The 24965-nt window shown below is 54.5% G+C and overlaps 1 protein-coding gene across 7 annotated transcripts; it reads right to left on the bottom strand.

Moving 5' to 3' along the window:
* Positions 1–1083: 1083 nt before the first annotated feature.
* On the bottom strand, positions 1084–24480 carry TBC1D24 (TBC1 domain family member 24). 7 transcript variants are annotated; one of them, XM_057749289.1, is made up of 9 exons: positions 24428–24480; positions 7914–8988; positions 7326–7343; positions 6655–6813; positions 5416–5479; positions 4273–4368; positions 3774–3996; positions 3156–3326; positions 2385–2488 (listed from the first exon to the last, which is right to left on the bottom strand). In XM_057749289.1, the coding sequence occupies exons 2-8, from the start codon at positions 8876–8878 to the stop codon at positions 3163–3165; spliced, it is 1689 nt and encodes a 562-aa protein (XP_057605272.1). In that variant the 5' UTR covers positions 8879–8988; positions 24428–24480; the 3' UTR covers positions 2385–2488; positions 3156–3162. The 7 variants fall into 7 exon arrangements, with proteins under 7 accessions (XP_057605277.1, XP_057605272.1, XP_057605275.1 ...); XM_057749292.1 differs by lacking the exon at positions 24428–24480 and adding an exon at positions 23915–23932; XM_057749290.1 differs by lacking the exon at positions 24428–24480 and adding an exon at positions 14342–14417.
* Between the last annotated feature and the right edge of the window lie 485 nt (positions 24481–24965).

Below are 24965 nucleotides of genomic sequence, written 5' to 3'. Positions count from 1 at the left end.
TGACAGGTTCCACGCAGTCAGGCAAAATGAGCGGGTTTGCAGTGTGAGGCATTTCAGCTCCACTCACGAGCCCTGTAATGCTGCACCTAACTTCGAGCACAGTCTGACACAAATACAACAAAGATCACAAATTCTTTTTTTTTTTAACAATAGGTTATTTTAAAAAATGCATGTGCTTTTCTTTCTGCCTAACTTGACATCGTAGGGTGAAGCACCTGCCAGGTGTGCCTGGCACTCCTGCCTCATTCAGTGACTTCCCTGCGCAAAACACAACAGTTGGGGTAGGGCTGTCGAGACACAGGAATACATGTTTGACAGTCACTGTACAGCCTAATTATGGCAATTTTTTTTGAGCAGTGTTAGTCATGTGAACTTGATGACATTCAGGATTTGATTAAAATGTGGGGAAGTAAATAGTTATAAAAATTAAATCTATTCCTGGAACAAAAACGACTATAGAAAAACTGAGGGAATCTGAATACGCACTGTACTTTAAGTTTCCAGCGTCATACAAATGGTCATTTCTTAGGTTTGATAAATGTGCACTATTAACACTGGAGGAAGCCAGGGAAGGGGCGTGGGAGCTCTGTACCATCCGTAAAACTCTTACAGAAATCTAAAATTATTACAAAATAAAGTGACAAAAACTGAATTTACTAAATATAAAATATGTAAGGAGACTATTATAAAGGCTCTGTGGCTTCAGGAAATGGGTAAGAGAAATTTGAAAGCCTTGTGAAATCTTCAGAATTTTCTAAAACAAGTTGGCCTGAAAAACTAAAAAGAAAAAAAGAAATGCATGGAACTTATAAAAATAGGGAAAACTGAAATACTTATTTTAACTCAATAATTAAAACTGAAAAACTTATAAAATACAAATGACTGACTTGTATTATAAATTATTTTTGAAAAACTGATTTTCTAAAGCCTTAAATGCATATAGTCCAGTTTGATAATGAACTGGTTTAATCTAAATTCAATTTCTTGCTTTTAAAATAAATTTTCAAATGTTTCTAGAAAAACAATTCATTACGCAATTCCATAAAACTTTGGCTAATTTTTAACATAAAATGCTAGTAATAATCAGGAAGAAATAATAAAGAATATTAATAGAATAAATTATACTCTATTTGGGAGCACCTAATATCAGATAATAAGGACAATAATAAGCATAAAAAAATAAAGATAATAATCACATGCTTTTTAGTTTAGCAGAAAAGTTAGGGAGAAGATATGAAATTCAAAGAAACTGAATATTTTGCATGCACACGCAAAGATCTCATGATACAGAAATCGTGACTCATCAGCAGTCACCTTCCCTGGGCGGACCTCTGGGGGCCCTTGGGGCAGCCACAGAGAATGCCCTGGACTTACCAAAAAAAAGAATACCCCCTAGTTCAGGAAGTTTACAGAGGGGGCCATGCAAATAGTGCTCAGGTATGCCTTCAGCAGCTTCTGAAAGGCTGTGCTTTTAAAAGGCCTTCCATGTTCCGTGATAGAACACTGACAAGCAGGAGGCTGCACTCCATTCAGTGGCGTGCCTGGAGGGTGGGGGGAGCCCCGGGAAGTCCCCCTAGTTGAAGAAACCAGACTCGGATCCCTGGAGTTCACATAACGAGACTGTGTTTAATGAACACCAAAGAACAGGTGAGGGCTGCGGGGTTCGAGGAAGGGGGTCAGTGAGGCCTGCAGTGTCGAGGGGCGGGGTAAGCTGTGACACTGCCTCCCAGCACCTCTACAGGGATTCACACTGGCCCCCCCAGAGACGCTCAGCAGTCCTGTGGGGACAGCAGAGCAGGATGACTGGCCGCATTTTATAGCTGGGGAAACTGAGTTCCAGACAGATTCGTCAGCTTGCCCAGAGCCACAGAGGGATGCTGGTCCTCCCTTCTGCATCACTGTGGCCTGGCTCAGGGGAGATCTGAGTAGGCAGGCAGGGGAGGATGAGGGCCCCACAGGAAGAGCAAGCAAGGTGTGAGAACAGGGCCATGGGCCACGGCGGGTGGGGACGCTGAGAGGGCAGGAGCCCAAGCATCTGTGGCCCAGGCTGTCATGGCCCCAGCACAGTCCCTGGTGTGTCCGCGTCTCTCTTCCCTCTGGGGTACCCAGGCCCTCAGGACCAGCTGAGGGAGGTCAAGCGGTGGGAGGGCTGCTCCCTGCCTTGCTCACGTGGCCCTATGAGAAGGACGCAGAGGGAGAACTCGTGCCATGCAGAGGGGGGCTCCTCAGAGGTGCCGTGGGAGCAGGGAGCAGGGGAGGACGTGTGGAGCCCAATGAAGGTGAGGTGGGTAGGGCTGGACGAGACCAGCATGCCCAGCATGCCATGCTGGTGAGGAGGAGGGCTGATGAAGGCTCCGTGGGCCCCCACTTCTTCAGGCAGGCCCCCGGAAATGCTGCTGGCTGGTTTGGGGTCCATCACAGAGGGCCCCTCCCTGGGTGGTCTCTTCAGGCGTGACTACACACTGAGGCCCAGCAGAAGCTTCAGGCTCTGCAGAAACACAAGGACACGTACTGTCCCCTCAGCACTTCATGCCACCGGCCCTCAACCTTCCCTCGGGAGGGGCCCAGAGCCCTGCACACAGCCTGCCCTCCCGCTTTCACCCTGCGGTTCCCGTCTGAGAGGTGCCCCCAGGAGGCCAGCACGGGGAGAAGGGAACTGAGTCAGAAGCTTCAGGCAGACACTCCTGCCAAGGAACTGTCCCCAGGGTGCCTGTTTTCTTCCTGGGACCAACACACTCCTAGGGAACCGCCAGCAGGAGGCCAGGCAGGAGGCCACAGAGCCTGCTTGGGAGCCTGCTCAGAGGCTCCAGCAGGGGGTGCCATGGACCCACAGTCAGGCTCCTTCTGCCTTTCTCATCTCATCTCCCCCGCCCCTCCCACCCCACAGAACTGAGGCTTGCGCTGAGAGAATTAACCCCTCCAGCTTAGGCACAGGAAGCCCGCACAGAGGACAGCCGGGGCCTGAGTCCAAGGCGGAGACAGCAGTAAGTATGGGCAGGGCCAGGGCTCAGGCCCTGGCACCACTGCCCAGCCCAGCACCAGAGCCCAGCTGCACCCTGATGGTGCCCACATACATGGGGGGGACTTCCTTCACTTCCTCCTCCCTGAAGAGGGGGCCCAGCCACCATGCTGCCCTACAGCAGCAGCTCGGTCACCATTAGCTCACGCCAGTCCCTGGATGTCGGGGTCCTGGAAGCCCCAGGCCTCCACAGCAGCGATGAGAAAGTTCTCAGAGCAGAGGGGCTGGTTGTTGAAAGTGTCGCAGTGGCCTGTGCGGCCCCGGTTCAGGTCCCCGTCGATGTAGAGCGCCTGGCCGCCCCCTCCACCTGTGGGATGCTCGGTCAGCGGCTGCCCTCTGTCCAGCGCTGCCCCAAGGGGCTCTTCTCCTGCTCCTGAGCATCTCCGCTTGCACAGGGCAAATCCTGGAGCCGTCCCTGCACAGCCCTGCCAGAGGCCTCTCTAAAACTATGGGGCTGGCTTTCCACTCTGCAAAGTCCCCTGGCTCCCGACTAGACCCCGCAGTAAGCCCACTTCCCCAGCACTCAGCCTCAGGTCCCCACGCTTGTCCCGTGTGCCCACTCCACCTCCAATAATCCCACTGCCTTCCTCTGCCATAACGGGGGCTCTGCCTGTCCCTCAGGTGAGGCACCTACCACTTGGCTCAGCAAGGGCTGACCCTGGGGCTTCGGCTGCCCCAGGACCCCGTACCCTCCTCCCAGGCTTAGTGACCAAGGGCAGGCAGGAGCCCAGCTGAGGTGGAAGGAGGCACCCACCTATGATGAGGCAGTCGTTGCCCCCGGCCATGAACAAAGACTCCGTCTTGGAGGGCAGGTTAAAGTGCCGAGCAGCCAGGAACGGGGAGAGGCGGTCCGCGGGGTCTGAGGACGCGGAGTGGCAAGGTGAGGATGGAATGCTGGTGGACTCCAAGGACACAGGCTTGGTCAGCTCTGGATGTTTGATGACCACCCACTCGTAGCGCTGGACCTCGGGCTGAAGCTGAGGGCAAAAGGGCAGCATGAGGAGTTGGCACATGGGCCCCACAGGGCCCCTCCTGCCCACTTTCCCCCACGATTCAGCATCGGCGCCCTCTGTGCATGAGGCTGCGAGCTGGGGACCCGGAGGCGGCGCCACATGGCGCAGACAAGGGCCTGCCGGCTCTCACAGAGCTCACGGTCTAACGAGCACAAATCAGAAGCAGACAGGAGGTTAGCCTGTAGGGTGAGGGCTCTGATGGGAGTAAACAGCGTCACGTGAGCAGGGAGGCCCACTCACCCTAAACACGAAGCATTCTCCGGTCCCAAAGAAGCCCAGCTTGCCTCCAAACTTGTTTCTCTCACTCCAGTCTGTTGACAGGTAAGCCCCACACACCTGGGCAGAAAGGCCCAGGGTTAGGCTGCGCCCTGCTTGCCTGCAAGAGCATACCCTGGCTCAGGGCCTGCTGAGAGGCCAGGGTGCAGTCATGGCTGGGGGTGGTGTGGTCACAGCCCCGCCCCCCACAGCCACTTGAGGGCCAGGGCTGGAGAGTAGGATGGTAAGTCAGAGTTTGGAGGGCATGGGGCTGGCAGTGAGCGTGCGCAGCCACCATCAGCTTACTTGGGATATTTTCACTTCCCTCTCGGGCCCTAAAGTGTGGGAATAAGCCCCACGTCCACACTCTGATTGTGAGCATCAGCGCCAGGGAGGCCTCTAAGATGGACGCTTCCAGGAGGCACCCCTGCTCAAGAAACATTTCCCAACCCTCCCATCAGTCAGCAAAGTGCTGAATTTCACCATTAGAGAGTCACTCCTTTGAGTGGCTACAGGATTTGTCCAAAGTATCTGACAATCAGAGCCACTTGCTATAACACAGATGCCCAGGCTTCTCCTGGAGAGCCGGATGCAGAGTCTGGAGCAAGGTGAGGAAACAAGCTCCTACAGGTGCAGGTTTGGGAGCCACTGAACAAGGAGCCTCTGTCTCATACAGACACCCCCACCATGGGGGCGCATGAGCTCTGACTTTTCTAGACATCTTAGGTACTTTTCAGACGACAGCTACTGCAGAGAACAAAGGCCCTGAGAACTACCTGTCAGGGGCTGGAGGCAGGTAAACGCAGACGACTCACCTAGTGCTGGCCAACTACTGCAGGAGGAGATGGGGCCTCACTCACTAGGCATTTCTGCAAAGCTCCTCTAAACTGCCAGGCTGTGTCAGGCTGCTGGCCTGGACCCCAAGGGGAAACAGGGAGGCCCTGGGTGCTTAGGGGGTCATGGAGGAGGCTGGATTCACCTCTCTGTGGAGGCCACGCCCTGCTCTGCACCCCTAAGCCCAGAGAGCCTGGGTAGAGGCTATCAGGGAACACCCATCCTCCCTGGGGCACAGACTCCCCAGAGCTCATCAGAGGCCAGGACCCCAGGCTCCCTCTGGTCTCTCCTCACCTCCTTTTGCGTGGTCTTGATGAGCAGGAGGGTGGGCTCGTGTCCTTCACACTGGAAATAGAACCTGGGGGCAGAGACCACACATGCCGGCTGTGACAGCAGCAGTCACCCTTGCACCCCTTCCCTGTACCACCTCCAGCCAGTCTCTGTCCCAGACTGTCTGGGGGTGGACAGACCTGGAGACTGCTTGTCCTCCTCTCCCAGGGACCAGGCACGGTGGCTTGGATGGCAACACCTTAGCCTGGGCACTTTTCTCAGCTAAGATGGAGCTGCGGCCAGAAGGTCCTCAGGCCAAGTGGTCAGAGGCCCCAGGACTCTCTGCCCTGGTGTGACAGAGAAGAAGCTGCACAGCAGAGGGCCCCCAGCAGACAGAGCCGTGTGCCAGGTGCTTCAGGGAAGCAAGAACCAGAGGAACAGGTCTCTGCTCTGGGAAAGCTCGGAACGTCCTTGGGAGCTGGGCAGCAGAGGGAAGCATGTGAGGAGGCCTGAGGCTGCCACTGTGCCCGCACCAAGCGCCCAGGGCTTGGCTGGCATCCCCGGTGGCCCTGCTTCACACTGCCCAGAGGTGGGGGCCAGGTCAGCACAGCTCTGGCTATGCCATAACATTCACGAGAAGTGGACAGTGCCTGCCACGTGGGCTAGGCCAGCTTCGCTGGCATCGCCTATAACCCAAGCCACAGCTTGAGTCAGAAGCCACCTGTCATCTGAGGCTCTAGGGGGACGGCCACACCTGGCAGAGTGACTTTGGGAGACAGTGTGCCATGGGGGGAAGCCTGCACAGGGCCTGGCACAGCCCACAGGGCCAATATGGACTTGGTGTGTGGACTGATGAAGTGGGCGTGGAAGTGTAGTGAACCAAGGCTGGCCGCCTCAAGTTGTCCTGACAGTTCTGTAAGCTCCCGGGGGGGAAACAGCCTCCCGCATCATCACAACACCTACATGGGGGCCTGGAGCTACGGTGTGTACTGTAATGAGCCCTGGAGTTTGGGTGGCTTGGGAGTGAGAGGTGCCCAGAAAAGGTCTCCCAATTCTAGGGCCCCCCAGGAAGAGACAGGGCCCTGCGCAGGTACCCATGTTCGAAGACTCATTTCCAGCCCATGACCTCCCAAAAGTAGGGGCAAGATGAAGCCGGGCAACTCCACAGCTCACTCCTCCCCTTCTGCACCATTCAGCCCTCGGAGTCTATACCTCAGGGCCTTGGGAGGGCAGGCTCAGCGTTCCCTGGCCTCCTGGCATTACCTGGTCAGGCTGTACCCGTGCTGCAGGGAGGAGAAGAGCAGAAGGGGCTGGCAGAGGGCGAACCGCTCAGGGACCCACGACCAGATGTCTCTCATCTCCTTCAGGCCGACGATCTCTGAGTGGAAGTTCTCAGCGTGAACAGCCAGATGCACGAACTGCCTGGGGGAGTGGGGAGAGGTCAGAGCACAGCTGTGACCCCAGCCCTGGCCACGCCCCCACCCCGGAGGTGTGCAGAGCCTCTCATGGGAGCTCAGCCTGGAGGAAACTTCTCACCTGTTCAGCCAGGTCAGAGCCTGGTTCTGTGGGCCCTCAGGAAGAAACGGGGCGGAGCTGTCCCCCTGGAGTCCCACTCCTACCCCGCTACACAGAGGGGAGAGCGCCCAGCCCGGGGGGGGGGGGGGGGGGGGGGGGGCGGCGGGCGGAGACAAAAGCAGCTTTTCTCTAAGAAATGGGGATAGAAAGCGAGTCAGCTCTGGCAAGACAATGCTTCCAGGCCAGCCAAGCACCTACAGGCAGGCAGGCAGGCAGACAGACAGACAGACAGACAGATAGGGCCTGAATGTTGGCCAGGCTGAGGCAGCACTGCTGAAGCCAGCCCTGAGTGCCAGAGCAAGCAGCCAGGCTGGAAGACAGAGAGAAGCCGGGCATGAAGACATGGTTTCCAGACCTACCTTTTAGAAAGTGAAACACTGAAAAACAGGAGGAAGCAACGGACACGGAGAAGAGGAAGAAAAATAAAACAGACAAGGAGAGGTTAGTGGCAAGTACTGATGCCCACGACACACCTGCCTTTGGCCCGCAAGAAAGGCCTCCACACCTACAGCACGCTCATAGCGTCTGCCACCAAGGTCTCAGGATGGGCCCTTCCCACGCCTGCTCCCCAGGGGAGCAGGGCAGGGGGCCACACTCTGCAGCCATGAGAACGGTCAGCAAGGGAGCCCAGAGCTAGAGTGGCAGAGCAGGAGCTGCTCTAAAATGACCCAAGGAGGCCAGCCCAGCTCACTGGTGTCCCTGCTGGTGCCACGGTCAGCATCCAGCTTCCATCTCAGCCATGGGCCCCACGCCCAGGGACAGGACCCTGTGCCTTCCACGCCCACAGCTGCCTCAGCAGCCTGTGGCTGTAGCCAGGAAGGCCCTTTCTCCCTTCCTATGGTTTTCTATCCACGCTGACTGGTCGGACAAGCTCAGGATCCAAGCCTCCAGGATAAATTCCCCCCAAGCCCGGCCCCCCTTGGGCCCTGGAGGTGGCCCCTGCCTACCTCTTCTGCTTGACGGTGATGCCCTTCTGCTTCAGAGCTTTCTCGTTGGCCATCTGCAGGAGCTGAATCTCCTTCCGAGAGAAGAGGCGGATGGCGAATGCTTTCTCCAGCAGCTTCTCGGGGGAGACAGTCTTGGCGATGTCCTTGACAAAGGTGCGGATATCCTGCTTCACGTTGTCTGACTCGAGCGGCTGCCCAACTCTCACCTTGTGGAAGAATTTGAGAATCGCCAGCGCCACACGGTACAGCACCTTGTAACCTTCCACCAGGAAGACGTCAAAGACGCGAGCAAAGTAGTTGAGGGGCAGCTCCCCGAACAGCCAGCGCTGCCAGTCCGCATAGACCTGCAGGACATCCTCTGACACGGCCACCATCAGCTTGTGGGCTGCCTGGCAGTACTTGTTCACCAGGTCCCCGAACGTCATGCAGGAAGACTCGAAGGCCAGGAAGCTTTGGTCAATCAGCTTCTTGCTGGGGTCGTTGCAGGCCAGGATGCGGCAGGCCTTCTCGAAGCACTCGGCCTCATCGATGCTGTAGTGGAGCAGCAGGGCCACAACTGCAGGCAGCGCTGGGCAGAAGGAGACGTCAGGGAACTGGTTGGCAATGCACAGCAGGATCTTGCGCACGGCACCCTCGCCCCGCGTGTTCAGGCAGTAGCTGGGCACCTGTGTGTTGTCCACGAACTCAGGCAAGGGCAGGCTGCCGCTGCTGTGCTTGCCCACGATCTTGCCGACGATGTCACTGTACACGCTGGCATCGGGTGTGACCGTGCGGCAGGGGATGTCCCGGATCAGGCGCTGGTACACCTTCCCCCGCAGGCTGTAGCTGCGGGCCCAGTAGCCCTGGCGCGCTAGCTGCTTCAGCTCCTGCAGTTCAGTGCAGCTCAGCTCCTTGGGCCCCAGGTCCTGGATAGCAGCGTCCATCTTGTCTCTGTCCACAAAGCAGTTGTAGCCCGGGAAGTCCATAGTGCAGGGTGTGCCCAAGGAGGCCCAGGGTTGCCAGGGGGCGAAGAGCAGCTAAATCCACCGGTGCCCTCTCTGAGGCTTTTCTGCTAACCAGTTTGCCATCCCATACTCTACAGGATTAAAAACCATGCTCAATATGCGTGTATGAAGGTTTACATTTTAAAAAAACATGTTTTTGTTTTAATCTTTCTATAAACTATCATCAGCAGGGCTTCCATTTAAGATAAGTGGATACAGTCTGGAGCCTAACTTCTTTTCATGGGGCTTATGAAGATACTGGAAAAGGTCGCACAGATTCTGGGTCATGAGATTCTGGTTAATGAGAAAGGGCTTCAAGAGACTGACTCTACTGTAAACAACTCTCTGCTCGGGGGTGGGTGGCCCACTGGGCCCCTGCACTTCACCCTGCAGCCTGTGGGCCTTCTGAAAGGAGCCACCAGTCAAGAAGACTCTATTACGTCAACAGGTGCTGCATTTCAGTTCTCAAAGATTTCAGGCCTTTAACCAGCCGTGTACCAGGAGAAAGACACACACCTACTCTGCTCCATGATCCCTGGTTTGGAATCTGGAGGCCAGCTCTTAACTCTGTAAAAATAGCAGCTAAGTTTCAGGCAGGTATTCCAGAGAAGAATCACTGGTGGGGAGTAGACATGAGAGCTGAGAAATAAATGGAAGGTCTCACAGCTTCACAATTAGACATCGCTGGGACCAAATGAACCAAAAGTATTGGGGGATTTGGTGCTGTTTCTCCATAATGGGCATCTATTGAGATTCATGCGAACATAAAAAAAATGGATAAAATGTGCTATTTGAGACTCTCTGGCTGCACATGGATGGCGAGACAGAAGTCTACCGTTCAGAACACCACAATCTGACATCTGTTTTTGCCAAAGGCTACTGTCCTCAACACAAAAGTACAACAGTCTGCCCATGCACCTCAGATTAACCTTTTCACCTGGCATGGTACACTGTCCGGAGATATCACAAGGGTTTGCCTCAATGAGTTTTGGTAAATGACGAGATCATTCCGGTTTTGCCTGTATCAAGAACATTCATCTATGGGGCTTCGCTGGTGGCGCAGTGGTTAAGAATCTACCTGCCAATGTAGTGGACACAATCCCTGGGCCAGGAAGATCCCACATGCCGTGGAGCAACTAAGCCCATATGCCACAACTACTTAGCCTGCACTCTAGAGCCCAAGAGCCACAGCTATTGAGTCTACGTGCCACAACTACTGAAGCCCACACGCTTAGATCCCATGCTCCACAACAAGAGAAGCCACCGCAATGAGAAGCCCCCGCTTGCCGCAACTGGAGAAAGCCCGCGCACAGTAATGAAGACCCAACACAGCCAATAAATAAATAAATTTATATATAAAAAAAGAACATTTATCTGAAAATATAAAAAGCAAGTAACACTTTAAAAATATTGAGTGGAAAAAACTGTAATATAAAACCTGTATGTGTAAGATGTCTTGAGAAAGCACCTAGATATGGTAGGGTTTTTTATTGTGTTAAAATATACATAACAGGGCTTCCTAGGTGGCGCAGTGGTTAAGAATCCGCCTGCCAATGCAGAGGTCACGGGTTCGATCCCAGCTCCAGGAAGATCCCACATGCCGCGGAGCAACTAAGCCCGTGTGCCAAAAAAAAAAAAAAAAAAAAAAAAAAAAAATTCTTTAAAAAAAAAAAAAAAAAAAAATATATACATAACAAAATTTACCATTTTAACCATTTATAAGTGTACAGTCCAGTGGCATTAAGTACATTCACAATGCTGTGCAACCACCACCACCATCCACCTCTGGAACTTTTTCATCTTCCCAAACGGAAACTCTGTACCCATTAAACACTGACTTCCCATTCCCCGGCCCCCAGCCCCTGGTACCCACCATTTTACTTCCTATGAATTTGACCACTCTGGGGACCTCACATTAGTGGAATCATACAATATTTGTCCTTTCGTGTCTGGCTTATTTCACTGATCATAATGTCCTCAAGGTTCATCTATGTTTATAGCATGTATGAGAACATATTTTTTAAATTTAAGACTGTTATTTAGAGCAGTTTTAGGTTCACAAGAAAATCGAGAGGATGGTACAGAGATTTCCCACATACCCTCTGCCCCCACACATGCACAGCCTCCACGGTTATCAATCTTCCCCACTAGATGGTACATTTGTTACAACTGACGAGCTTAAACTGACACATCACCCAAATCTATAGATCAATGAGGATTCATTCTTGGTACTGCACATTCTACGAGTTCGGACAAATGTAAAATGACATGTATCCTTATTATAGTATCATAAAAAGTATTTTCACTGCCCTAAAAATCCTGTGTGCCACCTATTCATCCCTGCTCCCTGCAACATCAGAATTTCATTCCTCTTTATGGCTAATAATATTCCATTGTATGGACAGAACACATTTTGTTTATTCATCTGTCGAGGGACGTTTGGACTGTTTCTACCTTTTGGCTGTTGTGACTAATTCTGCTCTGAACACAGCTGTACAAGTATCTGTTCAAGTCCCTGGATATATATCCATTGATACTATTTTTATAGGGACTGTCCCATAGAAATAAGGTTTTGTGACAACATCCATTTAACATGTCCCACTGGAAAAGCCTTGCCCACAGCAGGACCAAGTGCTGCCAGTACTGGAAACTTCCCCAGAGAAGAATCCCAAATGGCAGTTGGTTTGTTCGCTCTGTCCTGGGAGGGACAGCAGTTAGGGCTCCCCGTTTTCCCAGGTTGCAAATTACCTATAGAGTTTACATCCTTCATTCTAGGCTCTGAGCCCACTAGCCTCTGGAGGGACCCCAGGCCTATTCTATTTTCTTGAATAGAACCCGCTCCTTGTAGGGGCAATAAACATGTTTATAAACAGAACAAGAGCTGGGCAGGACAGTGCCAAACCTTGCTCAACTGGCCTGATTCAGGTTGAACATTAAACTGGAAACTCCAAAAATGGTTATTGCACCTTGCAAATTTCTTCAGAAAAGACCTTCAGGGAGAAGCAGACCCACATTTTTTGTTTGTTTGTTTTCTTCCTTTGGCCACGCTGCATAGCATATGGGATCTTAGTTCCCTAACCAGGGATCAAACCCATGCCTCCTGCAGTGTAAGTGTGGAATCCTAACCACTGGACCTCCAGGGAAGTCCCCCCGCCCAGTTTTATCTGTTGCAGCAAGTGGCCCAGGAACTCCAAGCCAAAGGCAGGTGCAGAAGACCCTGCAGGAGGCCCTGGGTCCCTGCAGGCCTCCTCCCACCTAGAAGGAGAGCATGGTGTTTCAACAGCAGGGCAAACAAGGTTTGTGATGACCTCCTTAACACCTATAAAGCCAGCTCCCAGGGTAGCTTTTGGCTTGGTTTGTTTTTCACATGAACACATAATCACGAAAACATCAAATAATACAAAATTGCACAGTAAAAACAAAGTCCTGCTTAAGTTACCCCTTCAATCCTACTCCTTTTCCTACCTAAGGTAGTCACTGTTCACATCTAAACACATGTCCTTCAAGACCTTTTTCTTGTGTTTATGTGCACATACATTCACAACCCAGTTAGATGGTCTAAGCTGGCTATTGGGAGGCGGAAGTCAGGAGATGGGAAACAGATCAAAACACAGTCACCAGGCTGGACCCTCAGGTCTGGAAGTAAAGCAACACCCAGCTGTCCCACCTGTGGCCATCACTTGACACTGTCCACGCCTCCTACTCCCACACAGGAAACAAGGCCTCACCTGCTCCGCACAGTCCCCCAGCTCCCAATAGAGACACCAGGCCCAGGAAGGAGGCAATGCTCCCTGGTCCACACTCAGCGGCCAGGGGTAGAGAAGGGAGGCAGGAGCTCACACAGGAAGCGAGCCAGCTGAAAGTCAGACAGGCCAGGCTCAGCGTCCAGCTCTGCTGCTTGCTGGGCTGAACCTCAGCTAAGCCACACCTCCTCCCCCGAACAGCAGGTGCCCGTCTCTAACATGGAGCCGATGAATACAAGCCACCAACAGGCATTAACCCCCACGCAGCTCCTGTGGGTTGAGCTCTTGCTCTGGGCTCACTGGCTGGGGTGTGGATGAGATCCCGCACACAGGCACATCCACTCTCCCTCACTCCCCCTCACCCTGCGGCAGCTCAGGGCAGGCGGCCACTGCCAGCAGGTGAGTGGAAAACCATTTTCCCTTGGCCCTTGGCCTCAGGAAGGGGAGGGAGGCAATGAATTCTAATCACAAACACTGCACTCACCCCCCCTCCCCAGTCTCAAGTTCCTGCAGAAGAATGGGGTGGGGGCAGGGCTGGCTCTGAGGCAGCACCTCTCTATCAGCCCTGTGGGAGGAGGCTGGCCCCAGCTGCCCACAGCTCCCTGAATTTGGAATGTAGGAAGGAACTTTGTGTTTTTTGTCCTTAGCTTTGGGCCTAACCTGCAATTCTGGGAAAACAGGAAAAACTCCACTCAACATCCTGTTAGACTCAGAACTGCAGACGGTGACCATTTCAGATAGTGGGGACACCTCACAGCATCTGGAGGGTGGCAGCTACTTCAGCTAGGGTCGTCAGGGGGACCTCTCCCCATCTGAGCTGCAGTGATGAGACAGAAGCTGACATAAGAGCTGGGAGAGGTCACTCAGGACCACAGACAGAGCGAGTGCAAAGGCCCCGAAGCAGGAACAGGCCTGGGGCCAGGAAGGGAAGCCGTCCAGGATGTCCAGGGCACACCGAGAAAGAAGTGTGGAGACATCCACAGCTGGATCGCGCGCAGGGAGGAGGCTGGAGTTTACTCTAAGTACAGTGGGAGGCAGGGAAGGGATGTGATCCAATGGACGTGCTTAGACGCTGACTGCTGCGCAGATTAACTAAGCCTGTTTATAGAGAGTGCTTGGCCAGCCTGGCTCGCCAGGGCAGCTCACAAGTCCTGAGGGCCTCTCTCGTCATCGCTCCCTGGGCTCCCCTGGCCGGGCACTGGCAAAGGGATGTCTGGGGAGTGATCGGCCCTAAGGGTGGGGTGGGGAGGTGCAGCCACAGGAGGCCTCGGCTCTCTTCGGGATGGTCCCTCTGAATGGCCTCCTTGAGGACAATTCTCCCCTTTCCCACCTGTGCTGCTGCTTCCCCAACTGGAAGCCCCTTCAGTCACCATCACATCCCTTCCCTCACAAATACTAGACTTGTTTTGAGAGCTCAGGCTACCTAATGGAAAATATTTTTTAAAAAGAAAAAATAAAAACGTTAAGTGGAACTAAATGACATCTTTTTAGGGGTGTTGGGGCCCCCTTCAGTGGCTCTAGGCCTGTAGCCCCACGGGCCTGGGCCCAGCAGCTTTTCTGAGGAGGGGAGTTCCTATGAGATGACACTTTGGCTAGGAAAACCCCACAGGAGCTCAAATAACCCCCAACATGCCCTCCTTGGTGAACCCCCAAAGTGTGCCCACAGGAAGCGGGAGGTGGGAGGAGCCTGGGCCCCCTGTACCTGCCGGTTCTGCTCCAGGAGGTGTGTGGCTCTCTCCGCAGATTCCAGAGCAGGAGCGGGGTAGGAGAAAACAGATGTGGGAGGAAGGATGACCTCATTGTGGACAGTGGGGCAAGAGACACCCAGGACCCCTCCTGCCCCCTTCTTCAAGGGCTGCTGAACACAGATTCCACAGCTGCAGGTCACCGGACAACGCAGCCTCACATTCCTGTCTCCTTCAATCCTAGGACAATCCCATGGAACGTCATAGATGAGGAAACTGGAATACAGAGAGTTATGTGGGGGTCCCCAGCACAGGGAGGAGCCTGACCTATCAGCCTCCAGAGTGACTGCACAGTGTCCTCGACCCCTCTCCCGTCTCAGGAGCACAGGTCACTCCAGAGGGCCAGCCCCGCTGCACTCCCTCCTCAGCCAGTTCAGGGCTGGCTTCTTAGTGCCATGCTGCTACCCCAAAGCACTGCTCACTGTCTGATGAGTCACGAGACCTCTGCCTTTCTCCCTTTTTAAAGTGGGGAACATGATTTTCTCAAACAATTTGGATTTGAAAATAAAACTCGCTTTCACGTGACAAACAGATCCCCACATTAAGCCTGGGCGATTCTATCTCAACCACCTGACAACACCGGGCGCTATGCCTCCTTTATAGGCTGCCTCACCCAGAGGGCCCAGCGCCCCATCACCTGCTCCTTGACTCAAACTTTTATTCATTTGACAAACTTCTGCGAAGTTGCCTTTTCTGGGCAGGGCACCGGGGATACGAGGCTAAAAGGCAGCTCTCGAGGAGACCAATGGTCATAGCACCCACAGTAAGACTACGAGAGGCCAGCAGGACAGTGGCAGACCACCTAAGCAGGGCACTGACTCTGCGTGAGCACCACTGAAGGGGCAATGATACCTGAGTGTACAAAGATGGGGGTGGGGACAAATGCATGAGGGAGGGCACAGCAAACTGGGGAGCCGCAGGGAGATGGGAGGGAGGGGCCGGGGGGGGTTAGGAGGAGCCGATGGCCTTCTGCGCCAGCTGCACTTCGAGACCGGACATCACCCCCACACAAGAGGGAGCAGGAGGAGAACAGCTTAAGCAGAAGGTGACATATCAGATCTGCGTTTTAGAAAAAACCCCTGGTGGCCGAGGAGGAAGGAGGGCAGAGTCCAGAAGCAGAGGCAGGAGGAAGGCTGGGTTGAGGCTGGCCAGAGAGGATGGAGAAGATGGGGTGGATTCGACCAGATGAGGTGACCCGTTGTGGGCAGGGGGCAAAGATCCAAGCAGTGAACAGAGAATTCTAGCCCAGGGATGGGACAGAGGAAGTGCTCCATTTTGGAGTTTAAAGTGCATGTTATGACACAGATGCCTCTCAGGCAAATGCCAAAGCAGCTCCGACTGGAAGCAGAACTCTGGGGTGCTGAGTTACGATCCTGCCCAGGCACCCAGCCCTCAGCCCTGACACTTACACTGGCTCCTGGACTCCTCTGTCACCCAATGGGCTTCACAGAGGGCCTCTCCACACACCCGGAGGCCACCAAAGAGCCAACTGTGACCCAGCTGGCAAGAGGTGGCCCTGTGCAGAGGGAGGCTTGTGCTCCCCAGGAAGCCTACCCATGCCTACTGACCCCTGCCAGCCCAGCCTGACCACTCGCTGCCCTCCCTCTTGGCTGCAGGAACAGCTCACGGTCCAAGCACCAGGGCTCAGCCTAGCCGGGCCTTAGTCACTGCACCATAGGACAGGATGCTGCATGGTTGTGTCTCAGTTCTTCCTCTCCACTCTGAGCAATCCCACATTTGTTTCCTGGGAGTGAGATCAGGAAACAAAGAAAGAAGAGGAAGGAGGCTGGCTCCAGCCCTGTCGACCGGCCAAGAATGGGGTGACAGACAGGAAGGAGGGACAGTGAGAGGTGCTCGCTTGGTCCTGGGCCTAAGGAGTTCCACATGACCAAGAAACACATGCTCCTCTCAGACAGCTTCCCCAGGGTGGAATTCAGAGCATGCGCTCTCTAGGGAACCCCTCACCCTCAGAGACCACGGGTCCCCAGCCAGGACGCAGCAGAATGAGGAATCCTTCAAACAGCAGTGGCCCCACTCCAGCCCTCAGGGTACGTGAAGTCTGGGGATGAGAAAGACACAGCAATTACAGGATACTGCCTGATAAGAAGATCTCAGGGTGCCAGGTGGGGAATGTGCCAGCAGGACAGGAAAGGGCAGATGACCTGCCTGTGGCTCTGCTTTCAGGGTATTTGGGTAGAGGTGCAGGGCGGGCAGGACAGCCTGGAAGGGCATCTGGGCTAGTGAGTCAGGTGTGGCAGGCAGAGCTCTGAGGCAGAGAAGGTGGAGAGAGGTGGGGGTGGGTTTTATCCCTGAGGCCATCCACCTAGGACACCCAGAAGGGACAAGGTGGGTGGGGTATGGGCATGCCAGCAGGCCAGGGAGTAGGATACATTCCATTGTCTTCTTAGGCTGGGACCTTCCTCTCAAGTCCAAGTCTGACTTCCTCTTGAGAGGCTCAGTGCTCCCACCCATACAGGGGAGAGGCCAGGGAAATGCCCAACCCCACTCCCAAGGATCTGCTGGAGGCCTCGGAGACATAGCTTCAAGACTCTGTCCGGAGCCCTGAGTCGAGGACACTCATCTCCCCACCCAAGGCCTCAGTGGGTGGATGATTCCCAATTCTGCAGCTGACTGGTGGTGACAGTGTCACTGATTAGAGTGACTGCAGGCACTGATCCCCCACATTCACTTCCCTTGCTGCCTTTTTACTGATCTCACTCCCACCTCCTACCTCTCTTCTTGCTCTGGAACCTGTCTGTGGCAAGAAATCCCCCACCTCCTCATTCTCTCCCCAAATGCACCCTGCCTCCAGGCCAGACAGTAGTGGGCTCTCCCTGGGGCCCTGCCCCCTCTCTCCCTGGTCTCCCCATTACCCACCACCCACTTCATTCCAGTTCTTGGCCTCCCCCTCTCAGCTGCCCTCACGGCAGGGCATTCGAGGGTCAAGCAGGCAGACCTGGCTCAAAGCTCCTCAACTTTAGAAGCCTTTACATCTCTGATGCTTCATCCACACCTAGGTCAGTCCCAGAAACTCCTCCACCCAGAGGGCGCATGTGACAAACACCTACTCTCTTGTAACCGTCCTCGTCCTCCTCCTACTCCCCACAACTATCTCCCCTCACTGCCAGCCCTTTGTGACTTTACTTCCTTGTCTGCTCAGCCTAGACCCGACCCTTCAAGCCTCAGCTCCACCACTCCCATGCTTCTGTCTCAGCTTGTTTCTCCGTGCCCGAATACCAACTGTAGAGGGAAAATCACACTGCATTGCCCTGTTCGTGGCCCTCGGAGCCATCTGGCAGCCCTCAGCATGCCTTGAGGCACCCTTTCCTAGTCCCTGCACTAGCCAACGGCTTCACACCTCTCACTCTCCTCAAGAACAGGTGTCAGGGAAGAACATCCTCTCCTGTCTGACCCTGGCCCTTGATCTGCACCCCCAACCCTTGGTCCTGGATCTCAACTCCTGGGGATCCCAACTCTCCTGCATCTCTAATGCCCCCTCTCTACTGTTAGACAGGCCCCCAACCCCAGCACCTGACACTCTCCTTAGGCTAAGCCTCTCCTTTTTCTTTCCTTCCCAGTCAAGCTTCTGGTGACAGCAGGCTGCACCTGCACTGCCTCTGCCCTCGCCCCTCAAGCCTTCACCGCCTGGCTGCCAGACCTAACAGACACCTTTGAGCCTTTATCGCCCTGAAGCACACACAGCTGACCCCACTGCTCGCAGCTCTCCTCTCCTCTGGCCTCCCAACAAAACCCCGCCCTTCCGTCTCCTCCTCTCTCTGGCTGTCCCTGCTCCTGTCCCTCAAATGTCCCTTTTGCAGAAGTCCATCCTCTTCTCAGCCTAGAATTCTCAGGTCCCCTACCTCCAACTGCCTTCCTGAATTCCCCCGACCTTCCAATGCTCCACATGACTCCAATGCAGCTCAGCTCTGACTCCCTACCCACTTTGCCCCGGCTCTCCACCTGAAACCCTTTCCCATCAACCACCCCCCTTCAGGATTTGGCCCTACCTGCCCTCCAATGGCAGCTTCAGGAGCCTTGACAGTGGGAAGGGGGATAGGCAGGACACACCTGTTCTTTCTCCTCTTGGGCCAATCTGCTTCAAATGCTCCCTCCTTCCCCAGCCCTTCCAGACTCTTGACCTCACAGGCAGGGCTGAGGGTGCCCTCCCTGCACTCCACCCTCCTTGTCCGAATCTGTTTGACTGCCTCTATGATGACCTGCTTATGAGTCCAGCTCTCCTATTCTACTGCGACTTTGAGCCCAGGTGTCTCACACCACATACTCAGGAAGCAGGAAACAAGAGGAGGAAACAGATGGAGACTCAGGAAAATCCCAAACTACTTGGGTCCAAGAGGGAAATTTAACTCTAAATAACAAGGGCCATTCGCCAACTTGTTTGTTCTAGGTGTGTGTCCTTCCCAGCAGGCATTTTCACATGATGAGAAAGCGGGTTGGGCTCTGCCTCAGCCCTGAAGCAGCACAGGGATTTTCAAATGCTAATGGCAACAGGCATTTCGCAGTGACTGCCAAGCTGTCAGTTACTGGGAACCTGATAGTGGGCCCTCTGCTGATGGCACACAATGGAGGACACGTGCCAGGTATAAAGAGGCGTAACTATTAAGGAGGCGTTAGTCACAGCACTGCAGGCCAGTTGGCTGGCCCATCTGCTGCCGCTGGTTGGAAGTTCAAATGCAGGTCTTACCAGTGGCACCTGAATCTATGGATGGGACCCGAGCAGGGCAGAGTCCTCACCGTGTTAGCCACTTAAAAAGGTTCCCTGCGGGGAATTCCCTGGCTGTCCAGTGGTTAGCGCGTTCACTGCCATGGCCCAGGTTCGATCCTGTAGGGGAACTAAGATTCCGCAAGCTGGTGCTTTGGTCCACCCATAGGCAGGAGCTGGAGTTGCAACGGGGCTCTGCTAATTCAGGATCTTTATCTTCTGAGTTCAAAAGGTCCTCCCAACAGTAGGTCTGGGAAAACATCCCCCAAGCGCACAGGAGAAACCAACTAGCTTCACGGAATGAGAAGCAGAGGGAAAAAACCCCAGCTGTCAGAAGCTAGAATTTTGACTGGTCTGAATTCCAAGCAAGGTGCCTGTGACAGGTATGCCTCGGAAGGCTGGGCACGTGGCAGGCTCTCAGCAAGTATCTTTAGGCTGACAACAGAGCCAGGCTGGGAGGGAGTCTTGCAGGTTTAATCATTTTAATTGGCATTCAAGACACTTCCTGAATGGCACTGTATCAAGTGTTGGAATACGAAGATGCGAGGCCCAGCCCCAGCTCTCTCGATGAGCTTCTGGATGTGGAACATGGGTATACGGACCATGCCAACTCACGTGGAGATGCTATCAGAGAAAAGCACAGAGCGTCTGGGTCCCCAGCCCACGAGGAAAGAGGAGTCTGGAAGGCTTCTCTAGCTAGCACCTGCCTGGCCTAGATCCTGAAAGCTGAGCAGGCCTTCGCCCAGGAAGCAGCAGAAACAATGTGGGAACAGGACAGGGCCTTGGAGAGCACAGCTGCTTGGTGCCAGTGAGTATCATTCGTGGCTCAGATTCAAAGACGTTCTATAGTTCAGCTTCATGGGCTCCAAGAAGCCAAAGGGCCCGAGACAGAGTCCTGGGGTTCACTGGGCTGTGGAGGAAGGAGAGTGCTTCTATGCGCTGGAGCGGGGGCAGGTGGAGGGGGAGTGGATGGCTCAGGAATGCCAGAAAAGAAACCAGAGGCAGGTGGAGTTAACGGATGCCCCTGGATCCTTCTAAGGCCCACAGGTTTAAGATGATAGGAAGGCAGGAATGACCCCTGCTGAAAAAGGAATTACAGAGGATAATTAGAGAATGAGAACAAACTGATTCAAGGAAAGGCTAGAGGGACAGAAGCCAGGGAAGCTGTTGGTGGGACACAGGTAATGAGCTACATTTAGAATGCTACTCAGTGGAAGGGCTTTTATTGGTAACAGACTCACCCACTGTAAACAACTGGTATCCAATTAAAATTGTGTAACAATTAGGCAGACACAGTTTCAGGACACCAGTTTCATGTTATGCGAAACAGGCCAAGCCATGTGTAGTGGCTTCTCAATGGACTGTAAGAGGAGAGTGCAGCCTGAGCAGGATGGAGAAAGCATGACTGCTCACATGTTACCGATGCGAGCAGCTCCATGGGCAATACCCAGGGGAGACAGATAAGGTTCCACAGCAAGGAGGGGACCATGACTGCACAAGACAGAAGGAGAGCTTGTCTCCCACACCCCTAAGTGAGCAGGCTCCATGAGAGGCAAGGATTACTGCTAACAGCACTTATCCAGAGGCGGGGCCATGCGCCTCCTAAGGGCAAAGAGGGACTCTTCCTGCCCCTCAGTGTGGGGGAAAGATTGGGGAGGGGGCACTACACACTTGGCCTCGTATCCTCAAGAGTCTTTCCTAAGTCCCACCTGCTGCTAATGCTGATGCACCACACAGAAACAGGGGTCCTAGAAGGACAGCGAGAGGACCCAGAGAATTCTGCAACCTTGAATCTATCTCTGGGGCTGAGAAGGCCTTTTTTCCCAGAGATCTAATTGTGAGAACGCACTGAGAGGACCAACCCTTGGGCTGGAGGGGAATGAGGTCCTTTGAGATGAGTGACGATCTGGAAGTTTCCCAAAAGGCAAATAAACACATGTGACAGGAAGGCCCTGGGAATCAATCATGTAATTTTGCACCTTTAGTATCTTACATTTTGCTGTTTAACCAACAAACTAGGGCTCCGTGACAAATAAAAAGCCCACTATCCTGCCCCACCCCCGCAAAGGAAAGAGGTTATTAATCAGATTTTTGTTATCTTATCCATTCTGTTCTACAGACATAAAACATCAGGAATCTCCAGGGTTCAGTCTTCTTTTCCTCACTCCACACCACCCCACTCCCTGGCTTCAGTGCCACGCAGGAAGGAGTCCCCAGAACACTACCATGTTTGCTCTCTTTGGCTCCAGAACAATCTCTATCCAGGAATTCTTACTGACCCGCAGCTCAACATCTCCACACCAGAGTCATCACCCACTCCCAGGCCTGTCCCTTCAGGCACTCTGTGTGGCACAGCCCTAACAGCTGCCAGTCACACAACCTTGGAATGTTCCCTAAGTCCTCCTTTATCCCTGGCCCTTCCCATCCCCGCAGCCCCGTCTGTGGTCTTGTTCTCTTCTCTGTCCCCACCGCCCTTCCTTGGTGCTGGGCCTTTTGTCTCGCCAGATGTATCTCATTGTTCTGTTAACCACACCGACTCAGTGCAGCCTTCAGCAACCCACCCTGGCCACCACTTCCTGGTCACCCATGAGGGCACAATCTGATCCGTATCTCACAAACCCAAGATCCCTTAGTGGTTCCCCACTGCTCTCAGGGTAAAATGCAAACTTGGGACTGGTACTCAAGGCCTCTCCTGACCACCACCAGCCTAGCTCCTGAACTTCATCTCCTCCTCACCCCAACCACCAGAGCTACCCATTGCTCTTCTCCCAAGTACAGCTGTGCCTGTGTACTTCACACTCTGTCCCTTGGCCTGGAAGTCTTTCTCCCCTACATGGTCCTGCCACTCCCATTCATTCTTTACAAAAAAAAAAAAATTTTTTTTTTTGGCCGCACCACGCAGCTTGTGGGATGTTAGTTTCCCAACCAGGGACTGAACCCGCTCCCTAAGGCAGTAAAATTGCAGAGTCCTAACCGCTCAAATGCCAGGGAGTTCCCCGTTCTTCAAAACTTAGTTCAAGCCCTTCTCAGGAGCCCCCACTAAAGGCCAGCTGGACTCCACCCCTCTGTGCCCACGGCAAGCTCCATCCGCCTCTGTGGGAGCACTGACCACAGTGCCACAGTTCACTGGCCCGTCTCCACACTGCACCCTAAGCTCCTCAAGGGCACAGGCTCACTCAGCTTTGTAGCCACAGAACACGGGGCACAAGTCCTTATCATGTGAAGTATGATTTGGATAAACTTGTGTTGAAAGAATAATGAAAATAATCAAATAATGAATTCAGGTTGGTCCTTAGTGAAAACCCCAAGGTGTTGTTTCTCTGATATTATCTCCATTTGGAAAGTGACACGTGAAACAGCCACTGAAACTGCTGCTTCAAATTGAAAAGGCGTTCTTTCTTCCCTGCCCAGAGTTGTCATAACAGAGAAGGTATGCTCAGACAGGTAAAACGTTCAACAGGGTAAATGTTAAGTGCTTTTTTATAACCTGCTTCATTGGCCTTCTGTACTGCAAACCAGAAACCACCTCAAAGCAAACACTTAAATATGTCTTCTGAGGCTGGCTCAGACTGCAATGAGAATCAGATCAACATTGCATGCCCAAGGTCACTTGCCCTGCTGGACAGTCCTGGCAGGTGTGGTCAGTGACAGCTAGCACAGTTCACCTGCAGGTGAACTTGCAAATTCAGGGGGTGAATTTTGTTATCGTTATGAAAAGCCTGACTAGATTACTAGATTACTTCTACACCCCTGAAGGTCACCCTTCACCCAAATGAAAACCATTGCATTAGTTTTAGCACCTTGGTTCATTTCAACAACCATTCAGGTATAACTCCCAGGCCATTCCACGTGAGGCAATGGGGGCGCAAAGATGAATGCAGCATGGCTCCAGCCCTGTTCACAGGGAGAGATGAGCTTCTAAACACAGCACTTGCTACTGGAGAAGCACTTCTCATAAATGCTTTATCCGAGCGCTAAGAAGATTAAATGAGAACCAACCTTAAGGATAAAAGGAAGCATATGTGGGGGTCGTACCACTGGCTAGAAATTGTAACTGTAAAACCTTTGCAAAATTTCTTGATCTCTTCTTACCTGGGTTTGTTTCTCCCAGCCTGGATCCCTTAAAAAGAAAAAAACCAGCACACCTGTCTTCAAGGCAATTAAGTAAGTGTTTACTAGTGGGTACTGTGTGCTGGGGCTAGAAAGTGAAGATGGAAAGGAGCCCTCAGCCTCCAGTAGGATAAACCGCTATACCTGCCGAAAAATGGGATTTTCTCCCCCTGTAATTGCCTGCTAACATGGGAGCAAAGATGCACAGAAATAAGGAAAACCACCTTCAAGTGCTTCTATTGGCCCTGAAAAAGTAGACAGACTCCTCATTAGGAATAATCAGCTGGGAAAAGACCTCGACACAGGCATCACAACCACAGCCACATCGGCCACCAGGCCTCTGCCTCCCAAGCACACTGCTATCCTGACAGTTGACCCGCACCTCCACACTGCCCAGGTGGTCTTCAGACAGCCTCTGGCCTTTAGTGTCAGCCCAGCAACTGGTAATCCAGGAAGCCCATCGCTCGGCTGTTTCTGCACAGAGAAAGGCCACCAGGCCACAAGCACCCTTGCCGGAAGAGGACCTTGACCGAGTGCAGCCCATCCCCGATCTCCAGCTGGGCTTACTCAAGGCTCAGAGGGTACAGCAGCCCTGTGGAAACGTTTCCGTCCCCGGCACAGCCTGGCGGACAGCTGCAGCTTGGCACAGTGGCCACCCCGGGGGCACCCACCGGACAGGGCTCAGACGCTGGGTAGATACCTAGGCGGCAGGTGGGCGGCGTGTCATCCTGGGGCAGGCGGAGGGCTGCGACGGAAGCAGCTGCAGGTCTTCGAAGACAGAACGTTATCAGAGAATCTGTTGCAATTTCGAGCCCAGAAGAGGATTTCCTACCCCGCAGAGACCGAAAGCGCCCCAGGAAGCAGTGACACACAGCAAGCTTTTTCCCACCGCCGCCTCGCCGCGAGCCGGCCGGAGCGCCGACAGCGCCTGGTAGGGGCGCCGGCGCGACCCTCGGGGTGGGCGTCCCTCGGGGCCAAGGCGGGGCAGCGCCGGGGCGGCGGGCAGTGCCAGGCGGACGGCCGCGGGCCGTGGGCTCCGGACCCCCACCCGCGCCACCGCCGGCCCCCGCGCCCCGCCTCGGACGAAGGCCCCGCAGCCAGGCCCCCACGCCCCCTCCGTCAGCAAGCCCGGGCCGCGGTGACAGCCGGCCACCTGGCCCTGCGGTCCCCGCGTCGGGCCGTCACGCCCCCGCCCGCCTCGCCGCGCACCTACCTCCGCCCGCCGCGCCGGCCGCGAACCCACCTCCGCCAGCCGCGCCGCTTTCTTCTCAGCTCGCCGAGCGACCGAGCGCCGGCCTTTCTGCGCACGCGCGCACGCGGCCCCGCCCCCGCCGAAACGCGCCGCCGGCTGCCCACCCGCGGCGCCCGCGGGTCTCGGCGGCAGCGGGCTCCGGGCATGCGCGCTGACGCCCCGAGGCGAGGCGGCGGGAGCATGCGCCGGCTCAGCACGGGTCCAGGTGCAAGGCGAGGGGGCGCGCGCGAGTGGGCGGGTGGCTGCCCGGCCCAGCCCCCGGCAAGCCGGAGTCGCTGCCGCGCTGGGTCAGGCGTAGATCTAGGAACGCGCGCCCGCGAGGGCACGACGTCCGGTCCCGGGTGGGCGGAGGAGGAGTGCAGGGGGGCCTCCGGGCGGGACCTGAGTGGAGGCCGCGGCCGAGAGAGACAGCCAGATGGAGACAAGAGAAAGGGACACGACAGGCCAAAAAAGAGGCCAGTCAGCGGGACAGGGACACGGAGAGAGAGGGCAGGCAGAG

The sequence above is a fragment of the Hippopotamus amphibius genome, chromosome 9, assembly GCF_030028045.1.
Source record: "Hippopotamus amphibius kiboko isolate mHipAmp2 chromosome 9, mHipAmp2.hap2, whole genome shotgun sequence".
Classification (NCBI taxonomy): domain Eukaryota; kingdom Metazoa; phylum Chordata; class Mammalia; order Artiodactyla; family Hippopotamidae; genus Hippopotamus; species Hippopotamus amphibius.
The sequence above is the reverse complement of the archived record's forward strand: the minus strand, read 5'-3'. Positions and strand labels throughout refer to the sequence as shown.